Source organism: Bos indicus, chromosome X (genome assembly GCF_029378745.1).
Source record: "Bos indicus isolate NIAB-ARS_2022 breed Sahiwal x Tharparkar chromosome X, NIAB-ARS_B.indTharparkar_mat_pri_1.0, whole genome shotgun sequence".
In the NCBI taxonomy this organism is placed as follows: domain Eukaryota; kingdom Metazoa; phylum Chordata; class Mammalia; order Artiodactyla; family Bovidae; genus Bos; species Bos indicus.
The window spans coordinates 104,316,307-104,340,315 of record NC_091789.1 but is presented as its reverse complement, the minus strand read 5'-3'; the positions used below and the strand labels follow the sequence as shown (position 1 = coordinate 104,340,315).

General features: G+C 43.0%; 2 protein-coding genes across 11 annotated transcripts in view; both read right to left on the bottom strand.

The window, feature by feature from the left end:
• Positions 1-24,009, bottom strand: part of ARHGEF9 (Cdc42 guanine nucleotide exchange factor 9) — a 420,722-nt gene that overhangs the window by 175,477 nt on the left and 221,236 nt on the right. Inside the window, exon 1 of one of the 10 annotated variants that reach the window (XM_070783855.1) lies at positions 17,014-17,137. The exons of 7 other annotated variants lie outside the window; for them this stretch is intronic. Coding sequence is in view for 2 of the 3 variants with exons in the window: in XM_070783853.1 (XP_070639954.1) it covers positions 17,003-17,011 (9 nt within the window). In the remaining variant the exon portion in view is untranslated. Of the gene's footprint in view, positions 1-17,002; positions 17,138-24,009 lie in introns of those variants that run through there. 2 more of the 10 variants (XM_070783853.1, XM_070783854.1) reach the window with 2 other exon arrangements.
• Positions 17,203-17,856, bottom strand: LOC139181086 (uncharacterized). Its single transcript, XM_070783856.1, has one exon. The coding sequence runs from the start codon at positions 17,380-17,382 to the stop codon at positions 17,203-17,205; it is 180 nt and encodes a 59-aa protein (XP_070639957.1). The 5' UTR covers positions 17,383-17,856.

The following is a 24,009-nucleotide window of genomic DNA, read 5'->3' as shown; positions in this document are numbered from 1 at the left end:
ATGTCTGGAAAGTCCCATGGACTGAGGAGCCTGGGGTCGCAGAGTCGGAAATAACTGAGTGACTTCACTTTCACTTTAGTATGTGTCAGGGACAAATCTAAGTTTTTACATAAACTAACTTACTTGATCCCCATTTTAAAAATGAGAAAAACATGGCTCAGAAAGATGAAGTAATTGCTGAAGGTCACACAGGGTCAGAACCAAAACCCAGGTAGTCTTACTCTAGAACCACTGCTCTTAACCTCTGCTCTCCACAGCATATCCTCATGCTCCTACAGGATCACAGAACCTCCAAAGCATAGCAAGATATAGATTAGGGTGTATATTATCATAAACAGAGAAAAATATATTCATATATGTTTTATATATCCATGTAACATTTCTCTGGAAGGATTCACTGATGACCTCTGCAGAGGAAGCCAAGTGGCTGGAAGGCAGGGCTAGAGTGAGACTTTTCACTGTGTACCTTTTGGACCATGTGACTGTATTTCCTTTTCAAAAATAAAGTAATTTTAAAATGAATCTTCTATAGTCAAGAGAGCTGAAGAAACTATGTGGCTGCTTCCTGGCAGAGCTCTGGTGACTGACCCTTCCCTATCCACTTCTCTGGGTGCTCAAAATTTAAGAACAGAAGGTGTCTCTCTCCTTTTTTATTCCAATTTCCTAACCCCTGACATTGCTTGTCCAATCCCCTTTAAAGGTCAGTATTATAGTCATTCCATAGGTTTCAGTGGCACAAGTGAAAACAGCAACAGTTTGAGTTAGGCTCTCATAGCAAATCTGTAAGTTATAGGAAAATAACCTATTAGTGGTAGGACAGATGACAAAAGACACAAAAGGCCTTCCCCAGAGCCTAGCACCCAAGGCCTAAGCTCCACAGATTCTTCCATTTCCTTCCTCTCACCACTCTTGTCTCAGTGTGCTACCCACCCTTCTCCTGGGCTGAGAAAGGGAAAATACACAAGCTAGAAAGGCTCTAGGAAATTTAGCCTAGCTTGTGAGTCTGTGGTGTACAAAGAAAAATACACAAAGGGAGATAAAGTCAGCCTAGCTATATTTTAATGTTCACATCAAGGCCGGTAAGAGTCAGCCCAAATGGTCTCAGGGAACTCTCTCAGCTGTGGTTTCTGGATCTCTACTATCTTAACTCTCAAGAGTTGGCAAAATACCCCAAAGATTAAGGGTTTAAAATATTTTTTCTTCAGATACCTTTAGGTCCAACCCCTTAGGCAGGTCAGTCATACAGGGCTTCTGTAGTCGAAGCTGTGAGGAGGTGGGAGTAGCTAAGGTAAACCAAGTGCCTTCAGGGATCCTCCTGAAGTGAATTAAATCGGCAGCACAATTCCCTCTCACAACAGCTTAGCATCTTCTCTAACGCTTCACTGCTTCTAATATGCAGGAGACGAGTAGGACGTGAGCTGTTGTGGAAGGGATGACAGGTCAGTGCCTCTCATGGAGAAGCAGGGCACTTCTGGGTTAGGCTGTGCCCCAGAGAGCTTCTGTCCCTTGCTATGTGTCAGAGACAAACCTAAATTTTTAACATTAAGTTGCCACCAGCAGCTTCCTTTTAGTACCGGACTTCATGGGGTGATAGCTTGGGGCCATAGAAAGAACACGAGTCTCGAGGCCTGGCTTCCAGACCAGAATCCACCATTACCTAACCCTGTACCCTCAGACTCAGTATTCTCATCTGCAAAATGGAGACAATACTAGTTTATAACAGGGTGCTGCTGCTGCTGCTAAGTCGCTTCAGTCGTGTCCGACTCTGTGCGACCCCATAGACAGCAGCCCACCAGGCTCCCCCATCCCTGGGATTCTCCAGGCAAGAACACTGGAGTGGGATGCCATTTCCTTCTCCAATGCAGGAAAGTGAAAAGTGAAAGTGAAGTCGCTCAGTCGTGCCCGACTCTTAGTGACCCCATGGACTACAGCCTACCAGGTTCCTCTATCCATGGGATTTTCCAGGCAAGAGTACTGGAATGGGGTGCCATTGCCTTCTCCGTATAACAGGGTAGGGGGAAGAAATTGAGAAATAAAGTGAAGACAAGCTCCTAGATTACCTCCAAAGTACATGTAATCACAACTTGGATAGACTCATAACAATTAACAATAGTAAAACATGGTCAACATTTTAAAACGCACTTTCACATATTTTGTCACTATGAATTCTTGCACCCCACAATCCTGAAACTTAACAGTTACGCCCATTTTACAGACCAGAAAAGAGACTCAGAAGGAATTTGCCCATAATTTATGGGATGAGGAGAAATCTGAACTTGTGCTAATAGTCTAGTTCCTGACCCACCCCCTTCAACAAGGCAGGTGGAAATGGCCCTGAGCACAAAACTTAGAATAAGGCACATTCTCAGGGTCAATACTGGAAATAAAGGCTACATCCTCTGGCACGGGGCAGGTACAGGCCATCTGAGCTTGCTTTTTCTAGTTTAGAAAGAAAACTGTTTCTGATGCTCCCCCCTTTCCCTACCTAGAGTTCCTAAGAAGCCAAAGCTATATGACCATATAAATGTTGCAAACCTGTATTCTGGGAAAGGACTGACCTGGTACTGAAAAGCATCTTTATGAGTGAGGGTGATCCCAGCATAACTGACCAACCTGACCCCATGAGGTTGCCTCTCTTTGGTCTTTCTTTCTACTGCTACTCTGTAAGTTAGGCTCAGTAGTTGGCAGGTATTGACATCAACTTAGGAATAGGGGAGATACAGCTTTATGGGTGAAGAACAAATAGATCTGCAAAGCATTTTCTCAACTGAGTCTATCTGAGCTTTGCCAGATTCTGAGAGGCAATATTGGTGATTTTACATATAGACCAAATAAGACTCAGAGAGAGGAAGGGAACCTGACTGAGACACACCCCAAGTGGCAGAATAGCAACTGAAGTGTGTGTGTGTTTGAAATTTTATTGCACTCTTTCTTCAGGTAAGGAACAATATAAAAGAATATTAGAATTTTTTTCGGTCTTCAAAATCTTCTACCCTAAATGTAAAATCATAGTAAGAAATTTGTGTTTCTTGATTTCAAGTCCAAAGCTCAGAAACAGACATGAGGCTGTCACATTCAACAGTAATCCCCTGGGGCTTTGAGGCTGCTGCTAAAAGGCAGACCTGGCACACTGGCCACCTGTCTAATTGCTCCCCACCCTTTACCCAGACACAGTCTAGGGCCCCTCCTTCTAGCTCCAGCCTTTGGTACTAAGGGCCAGAAAGGCCTCTCCAGGACACCCCGACCTGGTTTCCAGCTTGAGAAACTCTAAAAATAACAGATCTTCATTAGTGGGGCCAGATGGTCCAAGCTGCTGTGCCTAGGGACAGGGCTGTGGTCATTAAGGATGTGGCTGTTCTCTCCATCCACCACTGACCCAGGAGAGGCTGAACCTCTGCCCTCCTTTATGCATCCTATGTACTTCCCCTCACAATCCCCCACTCACAATTTAGATATACTTACTCTGTTCCAACTTGTTACTTCATTCCCAAGAAAAACAAACTTTAATATCAATTACTTTTGGCTTTGTAGGATATTACTTCACAATTATACCATTCCCTAATGGTCTGTAAGTAGATTAGGGAATAGAGGAGCAGGCTCAAACTTTCTACGTTGATCAATGTCAATTTATCTTCTCCATCTGCCTGTTAACATCTCAGGGCTCAGTTCTAAGTTTTGTTTGAATGATGGAGCCTGCTATAACACATGCCACCTTGAGTATCCATTTTATTACAGAGCTTACTGCTCCCTGAAGCCTGATTTCAGGGATAAAGGGGCAGAGCAAACTGATAGAGGCCCCACCAGATGGGGCCAGTGCCCTGTTGTGCCTACTTGAAAGACTGGGACAGCTGACTGGTCTTAGGGATACACTGTGTTCTTCATCAGAATGTGTCCCATAAGGATGTGTGGGGCCTGTGTGTGTGTCCCATAGATGGGTTCAAATGTGTCTCAAGGTGGGGTGGGGGGGTTGTTTGTTCAAGTCCTTAGAAGTGTGTGCCCAGGGGTAGGAGTATATCTGAGTATGCATCTCAGTATACTCTACATGTATGTGAATGTGCAGTTATGTTTTATATGCATCCACGTATGCCCACACAAATTTTCATAAGCATGCCTCACGTGTGTATGTGTGTACTCTGCCTGTGCCAAGCATGTGCAAGTGTGAGTGTGCCCCATGGCAAACTGAATGTGTATGCTCCAAGGGTGTCAATGAGAAAGTATATCCCATATGTGTGTCCTGTGTGTATCCTAAATATACTCCACGTATGTCTGAGTGTGTGCATCACATGTGACATATAATGTGTGAATATGGGCAGAGGCCATTGATAGACAGCAAGACTGAACTAATTTTCCTCCTGTACAATTTGTTTCTATCAGCTTTCCCCTAAGACACCTGAGTTAATCTGCTCCCAAGAAGGTCAGAGGACATTGACTCAAATTTCATCTGTCACTTTCTGAATATATTGTTCATAGGTGCTTTTCCCAAGAGGCTTAGCCACCACTCCATTTATCCAAGAGGCCTCAAAAAGAAAGACAAGGATCAAGGACCAACTCTAAGACTTTGGGCAAGTCCTTACCTCTCCCAGATAGCAGTTTCCTTAGCAGTACCGTGAGGGAGTGGGCTTATGGGTTGTTCCTCATTCTTATCCAGTGATTTACTCAGTTTAAGCATCATGGACTAACTCTGATCTCTCCTACCACCACTACCACAACAAAAAGAAAGTTGTACATATATGTGCATATGGATTAGCATGTACAGATGTCTCATTCTAGCTAGACTCCCTTTAGCCCTGGACAGGCTATTGGTTGCTTCCCTACATTTGTCATTCCACACTCATTTTTCCAGTGTCTTGAGCCACTTGAAGTAAAAAGGATAAAACTCTAAATGCATACAATGTTCACTAAAGCTCAGGCAAAATGAGATGGGGTTTATCCAAAGCATTCCTTTCCCATCTTTTGGGATGATTGTGGGAACTAGTGATGGTACTAAGCCATTTTAGGCTCAAGGTACAACCAGATAAATCTACAAAGAGAAAACCTCCAAACAGGGCGTGAAGGGTCACAGGATGTAGGGCCACCCTTCTGAATTTGGCAAGGCCTGTCATGCATGGGTGGACTTATAGGTCAAATAACTGTATCTGAGCTGCCAATTAGTAGTCCAATGCCATCCTAGTCAGAGTTACATGGTGACATCTGCCTAGTTTTCTCCGCTATCTTGACTGACTTTTATAACAAGACATGGATAAAAGCAAAGTGCAGAAGGCATCTTTACAATGAACTCCTTGCTCAAGGCCATTTGGTATGGGTGGGTTGATAACATCTAACTATATATGCAATGCTCTTAAGAGCACACCACTGCTTTAAGAGGAAACACTAATAGTTTCAATTTACTTAACCTTAAAATGGGGAGAATAATCCAAGCCTTGCTCACTTCACAGGGTTGTAAGAAAATAAAAACATGGCAGGAACAGATGACTATAGAGGACTATACAATAGTCCTTATCCTCTTGCCCTGTTCACGAGGTAATGAGAATTTTCCAAAGTAATACGGATAAAGGTAAAAAGTGCAGACGTGTCCTAATTAGGTCATTTGTCCAGAGCTTGTGAAATCTAAACACAGCTCTTAATCATATCATGAAACCCAGTAATGCCCATCACAAATTCTGGTCAAGGACCTGGGAGCAAAGAATTGGTTTTTAAAAGCTAAGTACCTAGGTGATTCTGGCTTGATGGATTTAAGAAGGCACTAAATAAAAATACAATTAACTTTGGCTTTCTTCCAAGCTCCTCTTTTATCTTTGCAGGAGATAGGGAGACAGAAAGCTAGTCTGGTATTTATAGTACCATGTGTGGCCAGGTGGTGGGGTGGGTGGAGATGGGGCTAAATAAAAAAAAGCTTCTTATAAGAAAAAAAAAAAAAATTCCAGCTTCCCACCAATGACCCAAGACATGGGCCGGGACATAGGGATTCTATCCTTCCAGGGGAGGAAAATAAAAGAGGCCTCCATGTTGTAACAGAGAGAAATGAGGCACAAAGACAATGGAATTTGTTAAAGGTCACCCAGCAACTAAGTTCATATTTATAGCCCCTCTTTATATTCATGTGTAAGTCTTTAACAAATCCTTTACAGAGAGAATTTGTTAAAGGTAGAGGCCTACCAAGTGTCAGGCCCTTCCACTACAGCAGTCACTCAGGGATTTTAGCCTCAGAAAGTTCTCAGGGATTATCAGCCCCATTTAATAGAAAAGAAAACCAACTCAGAGAGGCTAAGTGACTTGCCCAAGGTCACAGAGCTAAAAAATGACAATTAGTTCAGTGATCTTTTGCTTTCTATCACATCATACAGATTTCCTTTACCATTCCTGAAAGACAAGAGCAGCTTACAAGTCCCATGGATCCAGGAACTCACATTCTTGCAAGCTATAGCTCAAGTACTGCTTCAAACATACTGTGTGTTTCCTTGTGTGAATCCTTTCTTATTTTGAGCCTAGTTCCCCAGCTTCCAAAATGAGGAAATTGGACTCAAGACAGCTGTAACACTCCCTTTCTAGAAGATAGAGCTGTTCGGAATGATTTAAATGGCACTGTAACTTTCAAAGCTTGAGCCCAGATCAGGCACTATATGACAATACATCCCTGAGTCTCATTTTTCTCATCTGCAAAATGCAGTAGTCCCTGTTTTACTTACTTCATAGGGCCACTACCAAGTGAGACAATGTGCAAAACCCACTGAAAAGTTTAAGACAATGTTCAAGAGAGTCAAGAATCAAGCAAGCATCCACCAGCCCCAGTGGCTTTTCTCTAAATCTAAGTAGAGAAAGTGTCAATACACTTTCTATCCAATAAATTTTTCTAAGCCCTCCTATGCAGTTCAATCTAGATTTCAAAACAAGTGCCTCAGCTGGCTGCAAGGTCCAAAGGACATTAGTAAATCTCTCCACTGCCTATTAGGCCCTAAACACAAAGCAGTCTCATCATTATGCCTGTTCTGAGCATTCCCCACCATGTCAGCTCTATCAAAGCTTCTCCTAAGGATTCCTGGCTCTACCATGCCTCTTTCCAAATGTCAAAGCACCCACTGCCCAGCCCTACTGCCAACCAGCAGGGTTCACAGAGAGAGGAGGATGGAAGAGAGTGGGCAGAGGAGAGGCTGTGGGAAGCACAGCTAAAAGTAGATGCTGCCTTTAGGCAACACACTCTGGGGGGGTGTGGGTGGGCTCTTAGCACATCCTTCCTGCAGCCTGCTGGGCAGGGAGGTACATCCTTCCCTTCCTCTAATGAAGGCAGGCAAACAGAGGTCATAGCTGCCAGAACCATTCCCAGATCTGGCTATGGATGCACAATGCTAGATGCCTCTGGACCCTGAGGGTGGATGGCTGAGCAGCACAGTATTGCACCCAGGGAGCCCTTCCTCAGAAGAACTGATGTAGTCTGCAGAAGATTCTCCGCTCCCCTACCCGCATCTGACTGCCTGGCACCCTAAGGGCTCTGACAGGCCTTTTCCCCTTTAGGAGGTTACATAATAATTTTGTTCTCCCAGCCTCTCTCTAAGAGCTCTCTCCAACCAAACCTGAGAGAGCATCCAGGTCTCTGATACAGCCAAGGGAGCACAGAGCCAGAACTCTATAGCAGAGGTAGAAGGTTATAGGGGGCAAGGGGCTGATTTGATGACTCAGGATACCAGACCCACCTTTTCTCCCTCAGTGCCTTAATTCTTTCACTTGTAAAACAGGACGGGGAGAGGCATGCAAATTTCCAAAATACTTTAATTGCTGGCCCACCCTGGCCTCCTCCATCGAGTTACCTTATCTTCCAAGCAATTTGGTTGTGCTGGGCAACCATCCCTGCTCTTCTAATTCCCCTAATGAATAAGGTCTGCACTAGCAAGTCTGGAACTCTAGACTCTCCTCCACTCAAAAAGACAAGTTCTGCTTTTTCATGCCATGTTTTATAGAGAAGTTTGTGGCTAAAATTTCATTTAAGAACACGATTCTCCTACTAAATCTACTTCTCATTTTAGTCACATGGAAACAAGAGGCCTAGTGGAGAAGGGCTTTGATCAAGTTCTGGCAGCAAGGTAGGTACAGAGCCACAGCTTGATTTTAGTAGGCCCAAGGCCATTTATAGAGTTTTTTCTCCTACTAAAGATCTGCCTTCCATATGCTGTCTCTCCGTCATGCATTCACAATTTCCCTCTTCTCTACTACCAACTCTCAATCTTGATGCTCAAAGCCCAAATGCCCAATTCTTGTCAGGGGCCTGAAACTAGCACAGAAGAGTGATAAAAGCAAGAAACAACTGACCTCGGACACATCCCTCCCTTAACCTTTCCCTTTCCTCTAGGTTATCTCTTTGTTCCTTTCTTCAAAGTTTTCTCTTGAATTCTGCTGTATGTCAGTAACAACTTTTAAATTCTCAGTCATGACCACATTCTGACCACAGAGTTCAGTATGCAGGCTACACTGGAAGAACTGAAAAGATCTGCCATCAAGAGACCTGGGTTCTAAGCCAGGAATGATCACTTTCTGAATATGTGACCTTGAGTAAGACGCTTAATCTCCCAGTGCCTCAGTTTCCTTCAACTACTTCCAGATTTAAGCGAACAGCCAATGAAATAAGTACAAAATTTTATTCATTTAAATTCATATTAGCACTAGTAGCAGTATTAACTAAATGAATGGCTACTTAAAATACTGTAGGAAAGGGGTTCTGAGGTGTCAAAAGAGCCAGCTGCTTGCCTCCTAGGCTTTCCCAGACCTATAAGGCTGGCATTTTATCTATAAGAGGCAATTTTCAATTACCCATGCAACATGTCTCTTGAATAAATACTAAATCCCAAACTAACATCCCCCCTGCCACTCAGTTCACAGTAGATTTCACTTCCCTGTGGGCAACCAGTGTGTGCTCAATGAATATAACCCCATAGTTCAGTTATTCTAGAAGATACCTAAGCTAAATATAATTAGGAAGGCAAGTCTCCTACCTCCAAAATAACCCTGTGCATCCCAAACCTGCTAAAAGAGATCTTTGGATCACCTACTAGTTTTGAATAATAATATTCTTAATCATTTTGATCATTAGTATTCATCACAAAGTAAGCACAGATCATTAAACCTGGAAGAAATCTTTGAAGCTATCTAATCCACCTGATCTTACTTTGCAGATGAGGAAACCAAATTTCAGAGGGGAGAGATAATTTGACCAAGGTCACCCAGCAAATGAACAGAATCTTCTTCACCATTATAGAAAATGCATAGGAACTTTTTTTCCTGAAAGGGTCAAACTATCTCACAGCTGATAATTCAAAATCCAAATAGACCCTCAGACTACTCACTCTCTAGGGTTGAATCCTCCATTTTGGTGTGGGCACAAGCCCCTAGGATTCATCAAGGCCCCCACAATCCTAGAATAAAATTTCACCATCTGTGAAGCCTGCCTATTCATGTGTGCAACAAGCCAGATTCAGGCTGAGCTGACATTTCCTTTGAACATAGCAGTCATTTTCATCCCTGGCTGAACATTCTTGTCACCTCAGGGAGCTTTTAAAAAAATATTGATGCCAGGCCTCACCATGACCAACTCAATAAGATCTCCCCCAGAGATCTTAGGAATTGTTGTTAGTCTTGTTAACTCCCCAGGTGATTCCAATGTGCTGCTAGGGCTGAGAACCACCATGTTAGTAGAAACAATGCAGTCAAGCAAAAGAAATACACATACAGAGTTACGTGAACTGTTTGAAAACTAAATATATTATTTTAAAGCTAAATCTATGATGCCCTGCTTTTCCAAAGAGGGGAAAAGAAAGTGGTACCCAAAATCTACATTTGTGGCACTGACCCTCAGGCAAATTCTGGACTCAATTAGGAAACATATGGTTTGTGGGTATTCAAAGAAAACAGGGAACCCCAAAGTCTGCAAAAGGATTTACTAGGGGTAAGATACCAAATGATTCATACTTTTTCTCATGGGGTCATTGGCTTGGTAGATGATTGTTATGAAACTTGCATACAAATTGATGTCCACAAAGCATACAACAAATCCATCATGCTACATTATCCTCATCAACAGGCTGATAGGATAGATGATGGTAGGGCCCAGTGGATTCTGCACTATCTGACCAGATGTACACAAAAGTTCAGTTCAGTTCAGTTCAGTTGCTCAGTTGTGTCCGACTCTTTGCAACCCCATGAATTGCAGCACGCCAGGCCTCCCTGTCCATCACAAACTCCCGGAGATCACTCAGACTCACATTCATAGAGTCAGTGATGCCATCCAGCCATCTCATCCTCTGTCGTCCCCTTCTCCTCCTGGCTCCAATTCCAAGAGGCAGCTTTGATGAGTTGCCAGAGGAGCTAGCATTAATCAAATTATATTCAACACTACTTGGAATCAATAGCTTGGATGGTACTTATTCAGTTTTTAAATGATGCAATGCTAGAAGAGACTGCTAATCTGTTTCATGGCAAGGAAAAAAAGAAAAACTCCAAAAGCTAGGAAAGACCAACCAAAGAAAACAAAAGTTCAACTGATGCAATGCTAGAAGGAACTGCTAAGTTTTAGCACAATGAAGCAAAATTTTAAAAGCCATAAAAAGCTAGAGTAATCGATCAACCAAACAAAATTTAGTGCTTGGTTCAAAAACACCTGAAGTTAGGTTCAAAAGGCCAATTTCACAAGAGCATAGACGACTGGACGAGGCAGCAAAGCCATTAAGAAGGCTTTTAATCCTCTCTGCATGTTTGAATCACCTTGGGATACTTATTTTTTATTTAAAAATAAAAAGCTGCTTGGAACCTATCATGTGACAATTCAATCAGAATCTCTTAGAGTGGAAACTTGGCACAGGTATTTAAAAACTCTCAAAAAAATAAATAAATAAATAAATAAAATAAAAACTCTCCAAGTGATCTGTATGTTCACTGAGGACTGAGGACCAGTAGAAGATTGCAAAATTAGGTATTTCATAGACAAAGTCCTTTTTTTATTTAATCCTGATTAGATGGCACATGGTATAATATGATCAGTTCTGGGCAGCACGTTTATACATATATAAACATACATATGTATGTATATATACATACATATCGGAGAAGGCAATGGCACCCCACTCCAGTACTCTTGCCTGGAAAATCCCATGGATAGAGGAGCCTGGTAGGCTGCAGTCCATGGGGTCGCTAAGAGTCGTACATGACTGAGCGAATTTACTTTCACTTTTCACTTTCATGCATTGGAGAAGGAAATGGCAACCCACTCCAGTATTCTTGCCTGGAGAATCCCAGGAACCGGGGAGCCCGTTGGGCTGCCGTCTATGGGGTCGCACAGAGTCAGACACGACTGAAGCGACTTAGCAGCAGCAGCAGCAGCATACATACATATATATCTATATATATATAGTGTTTCAGGCTTCACCAATTCACACTGACTTTCTCCTTGAAGATCCCAAATAGTGAGTTTTCATGAGACTAAAGGGAACTCTTTGATGTATATGCAAGATTAAAAAGCAACATTTTATTGAATAAAGAATTCTGTCCAAAATTGCTATATAAATGAGAGGTATGAAAAAAGCACTAAAAATTAAAGCAAGTAACTGAGGAAGCTAGTATGATTTCAGGGATGACTTATGCTCCTTCCCCTCCACCTGACTCCATTCAGCTGCACACTAACTGGGAATGATCAAATCTGACTCTTTTGCCCCTGTCCATTTGAAAGGCAGACCCACTACCATCCCATAAATCTGACTTTTACCTCTTGCATCGGTAAAACCAGGAATAACAATACTTCCTATCTACTTCACAAGGTTGATGTGATGCTCTAAATTGGGAAAAAATACAGAATTGCTTTGTATAGGCCCATGCACTGACAAGGGATTATTAGTATTGTCATTACTGGGCTATTTCCCCAGTCTTCTCTCCCTACGAGGCCCTTCCCCTCTCTAGTTTTCCCACTCAGTACTTTGGTGCCAAGGCAAAGCACCATACCAAATACTCGTGAGGGCTGTACCTACTTAATGACAGGAGACACTCTGGGTAGACATCAGAAAAGCTAAGCTTTGATCAAGGATTCCTGGAAAGCCAGAGACTCAGTTGGCCTAAACAAGTTGCAGAGCTAGAAATAAGGGCTAGAGGGTCTGAGATTCCCTACTTCCATCCCACTTTTTGGGGCAAAGCCAATGGGACTGAATCCAGATGCTTTTTGGGAGGTCTTCTGAGGAGGCAGTTATTTTTTGAGAATAGCTCAGTTTCCAATCATATCTCTATACAGAGCAAGTACTCCACAGGCCAAGGAGAGCAGAGGCCAAGATGACAAAGAGAGGCTAAAAGGAGGACATGCTTTGGCAGCATCTCTGCAACTGCTAAAGTGTACCCTCTGATTATAGCCAAGCACTCCCAATCTAGACCTCACCAGAATACAGAAGAGCACCTCACCCACAGGTTCATTGGGATCCTTCAGGCCCCTAGCAACTTAATTTCTCTCTCTCTCTCACCACCCCCACCCCCTCTCACACACACACACACACACACATGGATGAGAAAGTCTGAATCAGGGCCCAAACCCTGTTCACCAAACTAACAATCAAACTGGCCTCTCCAATCTGCTCAGTTATCTCAGTTGGAATCTATTCAGAGACCAACAACATAGAAACAAACAAACAAAAAACCAATTTCACACTGCAGCTAGGTTGGGAAAGTTTCCCTGCTGCTGCTGCTAAGTCGCTTCAGTCGTGTCCAACTCTGTGCGACCCTAGAGACAGCAGCCCACCAGGCTCCCCAGTCCCTAGGATTCTCCAGGCAAGAACACTGGAGTGGGTTGCCATTTCATTCTCTAATGCATGAAAGTGAAAAGTGAAAGTGAAGTTGTTCAGTCGTGTCCAACCCTCAGCGACATGGACTGCAACCTATCAGGCTTCTCCATCCATGGGATTTGCCAGGCAAGAGTACTGGAGTGGGTTGCCATTGCCTTCTCCAAAAGTTTCTCTAGCCACAGCCAAAATTGGAGTACACTGCACAGGCAGATGTTATAGGTTCTGACAGATAGAAGCTGTCTCAATGGGGAGAGGGGAAGCACTGCTCAGTTTGTTCCCACATGCTATCCCTTTGGGCTTCCCAGGTGGCTCAGGTAGCAAAGAATCTGCCTGCAATGCAGGAGACTTGAGTTTGATCCCTGGGTCTGAAAGATCCCCTGGAGGAGGGCACAGCAACCCACTCCAGTATTCTTGCCTTGAGGAATCTCATGGATGAGGGAACCTGGAGGGCTACAGTCCATAGGGTCATAAAGAGTCAGACAACCACTGAAGCAACTAGCATGCATGCACACTATCCGTTTACCTCCTCCCTGCATGGTGGACATAAACATTTTTCACAGCCTTCAGATCTCCTTGCACTAAAGCTAGACTGTGAAATGGCTCATTTAATCTTAAGGAGAAGGCAGTGACTAGACAGGGATTTGAACCCAAGAACCTTCAAATAAATAGTCCCATGACTGGGATGCAGCGAGGCTCTGTATGCCTTCCCTGGACATGTTTTCTAGGTATTTGTGGGCAATGAGGATTTTGCTCTTTCTTTATCCTCTCCCCAAAAGCATCTTTCCAAGCCCTGCCTTGCCAGCTCCCGCCTTTCTCCAAAAGCGCTTGTGCCTGGAACTTTCAAGTGCCCTAGACCTCAGCGGGAGCTATGTGATGCAGGAGTTGCTTGGATACTGGTCAAGGACGTTTTCTTGAATCTTCTAGTGGGGAGCTTGTAGCAAAAAGTATCCTTTACAAAGGAGTTAGACAGAAGGAAAGGGAACAAGGAGCTCTGTCAGAAAATGTTGGGACAAATCAGAGAGGTAAAGCCTTCTTCTTCCTACCCCTTACAGCAGGGATGGTGGGGGAGAGAGAGGAGGCTATATCAGCAAAGAGGGGAAAAGCTTAGAAGGGGGAAGATGAAGAGAAGAGACAGGAAAGGAGGAAAAAGTCAAAATGCAGAGGGTCCCACTCCTCTTGGCTGCATTTTTCATTTTCTCCCACTCTTTTCTCTTTTTGCTTACTCTCACAATCTTGAAGAAGAAATGCCAAACCTTCAGGATCCACACAAGTAAAAAGTCACCCTGTTCACTACTCCCTAAACTCCGTTTTAGCTGCTCTATGGTAGCCTGCCATCTGGCTAGCAACATTCCCTTATGTGCCTAAAGATAAGTTAATTTGAAAAATGTTTACCCATTTCACAAACTAAAGTACTGATGAAAGAGCTCTTCCAAGCTACCCCTTTAGTCTGAGGCTGTGTAGGGTAGGGGAAAACCGATAGAGGGGGACACTCATCCACCTTCAGTTCAGTTCAGTCGCTTAGTCGTGTCTGACTCTTTGCGACCCCATGAATCGCAGCACGCCAGGCCTCCCTGTCCATCACCAACTCCCGGAGTTCACTCAGACTCACGTCCATCGAGTTGGTGATGCCATCCAGCCATCTCATCCTCTGTCGTCCCCTTCTCCTCCTGCCCCCAATCCCTCCCAGCATCAGAGTTAGCACCAGTCAAATCCTTGTAGGCCTTAGCACAAGGAGGCCTTTCAGAACTGGGGAACTCAATTCATGTCCTGCTGTTTTTCTTCATTCCTAGCACATTCAACCCCATCCAGATTCAGGAGTCTGTATCCGACACACAGAGTAGATGTGCATACACACCCACATACATACTGTCACACATCCTACACACATACATTTACAAAGGCTTTCTGCCAAGGGTCTGTCAGGCATCCAAAGGTGACACATACTTTGTCATAAACCTGGTTCAAAGACTAGCCTTGGAGAATCCTTATCTCCTTGAAGGAAAAATCAAAAAGCATTCTATTGTTGTAGTCCAGTTTTCTTCCCACATAACTAGGTAAAAGAATCTCTTAGGTAAAACAAGTTTCTCCAGATACCAGCAGCCAGATATTTCCTCCTTCCCCCCTCCCATCACCCCTTGATGAACATTTATTAACATTTCATTTGCCTTTTCAGTTATCTTCCCAGTTCATTAGCCTCTGATTTCAAGTGCATATGGACACCCAAAATCACAGAATTCAAAAACATAGTCCAACCATCCCCAAATGCCATGTTATAGAGAATCCCAAAATTGCTCAATGTCAAGCAGTTGCTGAACAGAGAAGACCCAGGTCTGTAGCTGCCCGGCCTACAGCCTTTCTTTCATCACTCTCCAACACTGTCTCAAAACAAAGTGTCCAACTAAAATATCAGGTTACTTCACACAATACTGTTGGAGCAAATGCAGGAAGGGAGGGCAAGTGGGACTCACTAGATTCTCTTTGCAAAAAAATCAAGTTCTTAGTTCAACCCAGGGGCTCCCACAAAGGGACTAAAGAGTAAATAATAAGAATCAATGCCAGCAAACTTCCCAGATCATGCTTACAACATGGTGCCAACCAAATTAAAAAATCAGTTTCTTACCCACACAGAGCCATCGAGAGCACACCTTGTGACTCAAAACCTCTTCTAATGCCATAAAATTATACTCTTTGGGCCCCAAGGTCTGGACAATTTCAAGAGCCCCCTTCACAGCCCTCCTCCCTTCAAAATCTTTTCCAAACAGTCCGAACAACAGTACATGGTACTTGAAAGCACACTGCCAGCAGATGTACACATCACTCATGAACAGTCGCCCACATGGGTGCAGGAGGACCATGTGTGTGGATGTTTTATGTGTCCTGATTAATTGCTATATGAGACAGAAATGGTACTCTTTCAAGTCAGGTAAGCAACAGAAAGAAGACCTGCCAACAACAGCAGGTGGGGGAGGGGGGTGCATAATATTATGCACACTGGCATCAGAGACAAATTTTTTACTGGATTTGACAAAAGCTTTCTTAGGGGAAACAGAAATATAAAAATAATAACAATAGCAAAAATAACAGCAATGACCACCACTACCACCTGATAAAGACACGCAAATAAATATCAAATTGGAATGTTGCTTCTAGCTCACGTTTTCCAGAGCTTTCATCCCTTTCCATCCAGTCATTTTTTTGGGGGGGAGGGTGCTCAAAACTCTCAATTTAGCATGATACATAATTTCATTTTAAAATGGAAACTTTCCAAATAGAGAGACCTCTGATTTTAAAGAACAAGGAAGCAAACAAAACCACCATTTTCTTATTAACACTAGCAAGTTCTATTTAAAATGTAGTTCAAGAACATCACTGCAAATGAGATTACCCCAAAGAGGCATATCTAAATATATTATTCCCAAGGTTGGTAGAAAGCTAGCTTTAGTTGTTTTTGGAGGCCATAGAGACAAAATCCCCAAACTCAAATTCATAGGTACAATTTTTGGGAAAAAGAACCCAAACAGTTACTGTCAACGTCTTCTCCTGCTAATTCATAAAAATCAAAGAACATTTTGATGCCACATACCATGATTCCAAAGAAATTGACATTTAATGATTTTTAAGAAATGTTTTAAACGTGGCTTCTTTCCAAATTGGAAACTGTAAACGCTGGACAGCAAATTAAGATTCAGAGAACACAGTCACCAACTGCCAGCACAACGCACCCCACCACATCACTTTCCATATTCTCGCTTCTCATTAAGAGACTGAAGAATAATTTCCCTAAATTCATTCCTGTATCAATTTCTTTCCTCTAAACATCTAGTGCAACACTGTTTTTCCTAAGCTGCCAGAAATTCATCATGCTTTTCCCACAACCTCCCTTGCCCCAGACAAACCCAAATGCCATCTTCTGATGGCAAGAAAGAAATTCTAAAATTCTCTGATGGAATTTAAAGGTCGTTTTCCAGAAAATGAATTGACAAAACACCACAATCAGCAAAGCCATTGTGTAAGGATGCAGAGCTTGCTTCATGAACGTCACATCAATGAAGAATGCACACACACATACACACACACACACATGCACACTTAAATAGAAAGCATTTCTTTATCAACAATTTTACTCAAGCAATAAGCAACTACACTCACAGGCATACTTAAAAGACAAGACATAACAAAAGATTTAGGGAGAGATAATATACCAACGTCATACATATCACAGCGAGGCCATGTTGAAGCTCAAAACGTTTTCCCCCCTGAGTAAGAAAGCGTGCTCTTTCTCTCCCTCTCTTTCCCTGTCTCTCTCTCTCTCTCTCTCTCTTTTTTTTTTTTTTTTTCCTTGGAGGTTCTCGGGATGAAATCAAAGCGAGAATTCCAGACAGCTCAGGCGGCTGGACTCCATTCAGCGCGTTCCCAGAAAAAACATGAGTATGACATTTACAAGCAGAAGGACTACAATCACGGCAAAAACGACTACAGTTTGCACATCCAGGGTCATGGTGCAATGCAGAACACTGTAGTGTTCCAAATGAGGGGCTGGCAGATTGGGAGATGTCAGTCTCTGTTCTGTCAGACTGTCCATACAGCCACCATGCTAGAAAGGAGAGGAGGAAGTCGGGTGGTTGGGGAAGGGCTGGGTTTGGCGCCCGAGTTTGGTATGGGAGGGGGGAAGGGGGGATGGGGACAGGGGTGCTTGCTTCCCCCTTCTCAGAACTGAGCTGATCTTTCTTCCCTAGCTGAGAAATCTTAGCTTGCGCTGAAGTCTGCAGAGTCCAGCATTCTCTCTCGGGCGCCACGGGAAAAGGCAAAATCCTGGCTTTCAAAGAGAAAGGCAGGAGAAACCAGCGCGAGGTTCTCCGGCGCCTGCTCAGTCTGTCTGTCCGGGGGTGCGTCCGTCCGCCTGCCTGGCTGGCTACCGGTCAGTCTCGGTCTCCTCTATTCCCTCTAATTCGCTCGCTTTTCTATGCTCGCTCTGTTCGCCGGGCTCTGGGCTGCCAGCTACTCTTTCGATCCCTGCCTCGCTGGCTCTCTTCCTCGCCTCTCCCCACCCCCCAGCCCATATTCTGCGTTTTTATTCACGGAACGACTGCCCGCGCCTGCGTGAGGTGCAGCCAAAATGCTGACAGGCCCACCGACCAATAACAGGTGCCGCAGAGGAGAGTTTACTCGCCGGGGGGGCGGTACTTGAGCTGGCGTGCTACCAGCGGCAGCCAATCGGTGAACACATGGTCCCCCAGCAGGCCCGCTCCATCCAGCCCAGCCGGAGCTCCAGGCTGCCAGTTCTGGCGTAGGGGTGGCGAGCTTGTTGTGGGTGGGTTGATGGAGCTGAGGAGAGAGAGGAGGGAAAGACCTGGGAGAGAGGAGGGAAAGGCCTGGGAGAGAGGAAGGGAATGGACAGAACGGACCAGAGGGGAGAGAGCATGGCAGGGAGAGAGGAGGGAATGATGAGAAGACGGTGAGAAGCAGAAGGGAAAGAAAAGGAAAGATGGGAAAGAGAAAGAAGAAATGGTGGGGGGGGGGTATGATGAAGAAATAGAAGCTTGGGGTAAAGGATGGGAAAAGGATAGGGAGGAGGGAAAAGGAATGGGGGTGCATGGCGGGAAGGGACCCTTTGGAGCAACTTTGGAGCCTGGGCCAAGGAGGAAGCAAAGATGCTTTTGGTCGGGAAGATCCCCTGGAGAAGGAAATGGCAACCCACTCCAGTACTCTTGCCTAGAAAATCCCATGGCCGGAGGAGCCTGGTAGGCTACAGTCCATGGGGTTGCAAAGAGTGGGACACAACTGAGCAACTTCACTTCAAGTATTATAGGCCACTCACAATTAGCTATACAAATCCAACAAATCAGTGCTGTGTACAGAATCACAAGGACACTCTACAAATTATACAAAATTCAATTATATTTATCTTTCTCTGATATCTCTGCACTTGCAGATCAGATTTCTTTCCTATTTCTGGTTTCTTTGAACTATGACAGCTTGCACTATTCCAGCATACTGGGTACTAGGAAGAGAGGACAGTTTTGCATTGGAAAAGCCTCTACAAAACCTATGAAACTTGCAATCTGCTTGAAATCACTGCCCTGTTCTGTCTTTGTGGTCTGGTGTCTGAAATGGAGAAGCCCTGGAGTAGAGACAGAAAGGTTTCAGATTTACTCCTAGGCCTACTTCAAGCTTCCTATAAGACTTTTGGGCAACTCCTTTCCCCTCTATGGGACTCCATCTCCCTTCTGCCACAGGAGACCTTAGACCTGTCAGAATTCAGTGAAACCTCTGAACCTTACCTCAGAAAAATATAGAGCAGGCTTCTGGGCCCTCAAAACCAAGGACTAACTTACACTGAATATCTCTAAGGGCCTTTCTTACTCTTATAGGACTGTACACATGAACAGATAGATATTGGTGGAAAGGGGCAAGAAACTAGATTATCCAGGGATAGAACTAATTAATTTCTGGTATTTCTACCATACTATAAACTCCAAGAGGAATGAGAATTGCTTTCTATTCTCAAAAAATCTTTGAGTCTAGGAAAGTCAGCTATTCAAACTTGGTGAGTGGAAATTCTGAGTCAATGGAGGTATAAATAAAATGGCCCCTAGCCTTACAAGATAGAATAAAACCCAAAGAAATGCCCACTTTAAAAGTTTGACTTATCACATCCCCTATGAATGATTTGCGCCAAAACAAACGGCAAAATATCTTGAATCAGATCAAGCTTCTAGATCTAGCTATTTACATGATACACAGAGGACAAAAAAAAAAAAAAATTAAACTGCAGTATGGTGACATAGACTGTAAAAAACTACAGGACCAAAAATCTGGTTCTCTAACAAGTAAACAATGAGGAAAAAGAGTGATCGATTCAGGTGGAACTTGCATATGTGTGCATCACCACCCATATGTGACATGTATGAGACAAATGGCAACTTGAACAGGCTGAATATTCAGTAATATTAAGGAATCACTATTAATTGTTTAGCTGTGGTAATGATATTGTGGCTAAGTTTAACAAAATGAGGAGAATACAGGTACATCTTTGTGATCTTGGATTTAGTAATGGTTTCTTAGATATGACATGAAAAGCATCAGCAACAAAACGTAAATAAATTGGATTTGGTCAATGTTAAAAAACTTATGTGCTTCAAAGGACACTATCATGAAAACATATACACTGGCTAAACATATACAGTGGAAAACATATTCCCACTGGCTATCTATTTAATATATGGTAAAAATATGCTATGTGATATAGATAGCCAGTGGAAATTAGCTGTATGACTCAGGGAACTCAAACAGGTGCTCTGTGACAACATAGAGGAGTGGGACGTGGGGGAGGTGGGTGGGAGGTTCAAAAGGAAGGGTATACCTATGTTTGATTCATGTTGATGTATCGCAGAAACCAACACAATATTGTAAAGCAATTATCCTTCAATTAAAAATAATATTTTATTTAAAAAATGACAGAAATATGAAAAAAGTATGAAAAGAGAATACACAGAATGAAATATTTCCAATTATATATCTGATAAGGGATTGTATCTAGAATACATAAAGAGCTCTCATAACTCAATTATTTTTAAAAACACAATTTAAAAATTGGCACAGGATCTGAGTAACATTTCTCCAAAAAATGGTCAAAAAGACATAAAAAGATACTCAATATCCTAATCATCAGTTCAGTTCAGTCACTCTGCTGTGTCCAACTCTTTGCAACCCCATGGACTGCAGCACACAAAGCCTCCCTGTCTATCACCAACTCCCAGAGTTGACTCAAACTCATGTCCATTGAGCTGGTGATGCCATCCAACCATCTCATCCTCTGTCGTGCCCTTCTCCTCCTGCCTTCAGTCTTTCCCAGCACCAGGGTCTTTTCCAATGAGTCAGTTCTTCACAGCAGGTGGCCAAAGTATTGGAGCTTCAGCTTTAACATCAGTACTTCCAATGAATATTCAGGACTGATTTCCTTTAGGATGGACTGACTGGATCTCCTTGCAGTTCCAGGGACTCAAGAGTCTTCTCCAACACCACAGTTCAAAAGCATCAATTCTTCGGCACTCAGCTTGCTTTATAGTCCAAATCTCACATCTGTATGTGACCACTGGAAAAACCATAACTTTGACTAGATAGACCTTTTTTGGCAAAGTAATGTCTCTGCTTTTTAATGTTCTGTCTAGGTTGGTCATAACTTTTCTTCCAAGGAGTAAGCATCTTTTAATTTCATGGCTGCAGTCACCATCTGTGGTGATTTTGGAGCCAAAAAAATAACAATAATAAACTCTGTCATAGTTTCCATTGTTTCCCCATCTATTTGCCAAGAAGTAATGGGACCAGATACCATGATCTTAGTTTTCTGAATGTTGAGTTTTAAGCCAACTTTTTCACTCTCCTCTTTCACTTTCATCAAGAAGGTCTTTAGTTCTTCTTCACTTTCTGCCATAAGGATGGTGTCATCTGTATATCTGAGGTTATTGATATTTCTCCTGGCAATCTTGATTCCAGCTTGTGCTTCATCCAGCCCAGCATTTCTCATGATGTACTCTGTATATAAGTTCAATAAGAAGGGTGACAATATACAGCCTTGACATACTCCTTTCCCATTTTGGAACCAGTCTGTTGTTCCATGTCCAGTTCTTTTTTTTTTTTTTTTTTTTTCCATGTCCAGTTCTAACTGTTGCTTCCTGACCTGCATACAGATGTCTCAGAAGGAAGGTCAGGTGGTCTGGTATTCCCAGCTCTTGAAGAATTTTCCACAGTTTGTTGTGATCCACACAGTCAACAGCTTTGGCATAGTCAAAAAAGCAGATGTTTTTCTGGAAATCTCTTGCTTTTTTGATGATCCAATGGATATTGGCAATTTGATCTCTGTTTCCTCTGCCTTTTCTAAATCCACCTTGAACATCTGGAAGTTCACGGTTCACGTACTGTTGAAGCCTGGCTTGGAGAATTTTGAACATTACTTTGCTAGCATGTGAGATGAGTGCAACTGTGCAGTAGTTTGAGCATTCTTTGGCATTGCCTTTCTTTGGGATTGGAATGAAAACGGACCTTTTCCAGTCCTCTGGCCACTGCTGAGTTTTCCAAATTTGCTGGCATATTGAGTGCAGCACTTTCACAGCATCATCTTTCAGGATTTGAAAGAGCTCAACTGGAATTCCATCACCTCCACTAGCTTTGTTCGTAGTGATGCTTTCTAAGGCCCACTTGACTTCACATTCCAGGATTTCTGGCTCTAGGTGAATGATCACACCATCGTGATTATCTTGGTCGTGAAGATCTTTTTTGTACAGTTCTTCTGTGTGTTCTTGCCACCTCTTCTTAATATCTTCTGCTTCTGTTAGGTCCATACCATTTCTGTCCTTTATTGTACCCATGTTTGCATGAAATGTTCCCTTAGTATCTCTAATTTTCTTGAAGAGATCTCTAGTCTTTCCTATTCTATTATTTTCCTCCATTTCTTTGCACTGGTCACTGAGGAAGGCTTTCTTAGCTCTCCTTGCTATTCTTTGGAACTCTACATTCAAATGGGTATATCTTCCTTTTTCTCCTTTGCCTTTTGCTTCTCTTCTTTGCACAGCTATTTGTAAAGCCTCCTCAGACAACCATTTTGTCTTTTTGCATTTCATTTTCTTGGGGATGGTCTTGATCCCTGTCTCCTGTACAATGTCACGAACCTCTGTCCATAGTTCTTCAGGCACTCTGTCTATCACATCTAATCCCTTGAATATATTTCTCACATTGACATTTTAGGAATCAGTGAACTAAAATGGACTGGAATGGGTGAATTTAATTCAGATGACCATTATATATACCACTGTGGGCAAGAATCCTTTAGAAGAAATGGAGTAGTCATCACAGTTAACAAAAGAATACAAAATGCAGTACTTGGGTGCAATCACAAAAATAACAGAATGATCTCTGTTCATTTCCAAGGCAAACCATTCAATATCACAGTAATCTAAGTCTATGCCCTGACCCTTAATGCTGAAGAAGCTGAAGTTGAATGGTTCCATGAAGACCTACAAGACCTTCTAGAGCTAACACCCCCCAAAAAATGTCCTTTTCATTATATGCAAAAGTAAGAAGTCAAGAAATACCTTGCTGCTACTGCTAAGTTGCTTCAGTCGTGTCCGACTCTGTGCGACCCCATAGACGGCAGCCCACCAGGCTTCGCCGTCCCTGGGATTCTCCAGGCAAGAACACTGGAATGGGTTGCCATTTCCTTCTCCAATGCAGGAAAGTGAAAAGTGAAAGTGAAGTCGCTCAGTCTTGTCCAACTCTTAGCGACCCCATGGACTGCAGCCTACCAGGCTCCTCTGTCCATGGATTTTCCAGGCAAGAGTACTGGAGTGGGGTGCCATTGCCTTCTCCGAGAAATACCTGGAGTAACAGGCAAATTTGGCCTTGAAGTACAGAATGAAGCAGGGCAAAGGCTAATAGAGTTTTGCCAAGAGAACACACTGGTCATAGCAAACACCCTCTTCCAGCAACACAAGAGTAGACTCTATACATGGACATTACCAGATGGTCAACACCGAAATCAGATTGATGATATTCTTTGCATTCAAAGATGGAGAAGTTCTATACAGTCAGTAAAATCAAGACTAGGAGCTGACTGTGGCTCAGATCATGAACTCCTTATTGCCAAATTCAGACTTAAATTGAAGAAAGTAGGGAAAACCATTAGACTATTCAGTTCTGTTCAGGTATGACCTAAATCAAATCCCTTACGATATTAATCATCAGGAAAATGCAAATGAAAGATATTTGCTATATCAGATTTGTAATGAGATACCACATTACACATGCTGCTGCTGCTGCTAAGTCACTTCAGTCATGTCCGACTCTGTGCAACCGCATAGACAGCAGCCCACCAGGCTCCCCCATCCCATGCTAGGATGGTTATAATCAAAAAGCTACATAATAAGTGTTGGGGAGGATGTGGGAAATTGGAACCTTCATAACACTGCCGGTGGGAATGTAAAATGATGAAACCACTTTGGCAAATAGTCTGCAGTTCCTCAAAAACTTAAACATGGAGTTGCCATTTGACCCAACAATTCCACTCTTATATATACACCTAAGAAAAATTAAAACATGCCACACAAACAAACTTGTATGTGTGTATTAATAACAGCATTATTCACCATAGCCAAAAGATGGAAAGAATTCAAATTTCCATCATCTTCTGAATGGTCTGGTCTCCATTGATGCC

Excerpts from the sequence above, each read along its gene's own strand:
- LOC139181086 (XM_070783856.1), bottom strand. The coding sequence starts at position 17,382 with ATGGACAGTCTGACAGAACAGAGACTGACATCTCCCAATCTGCCAGCC.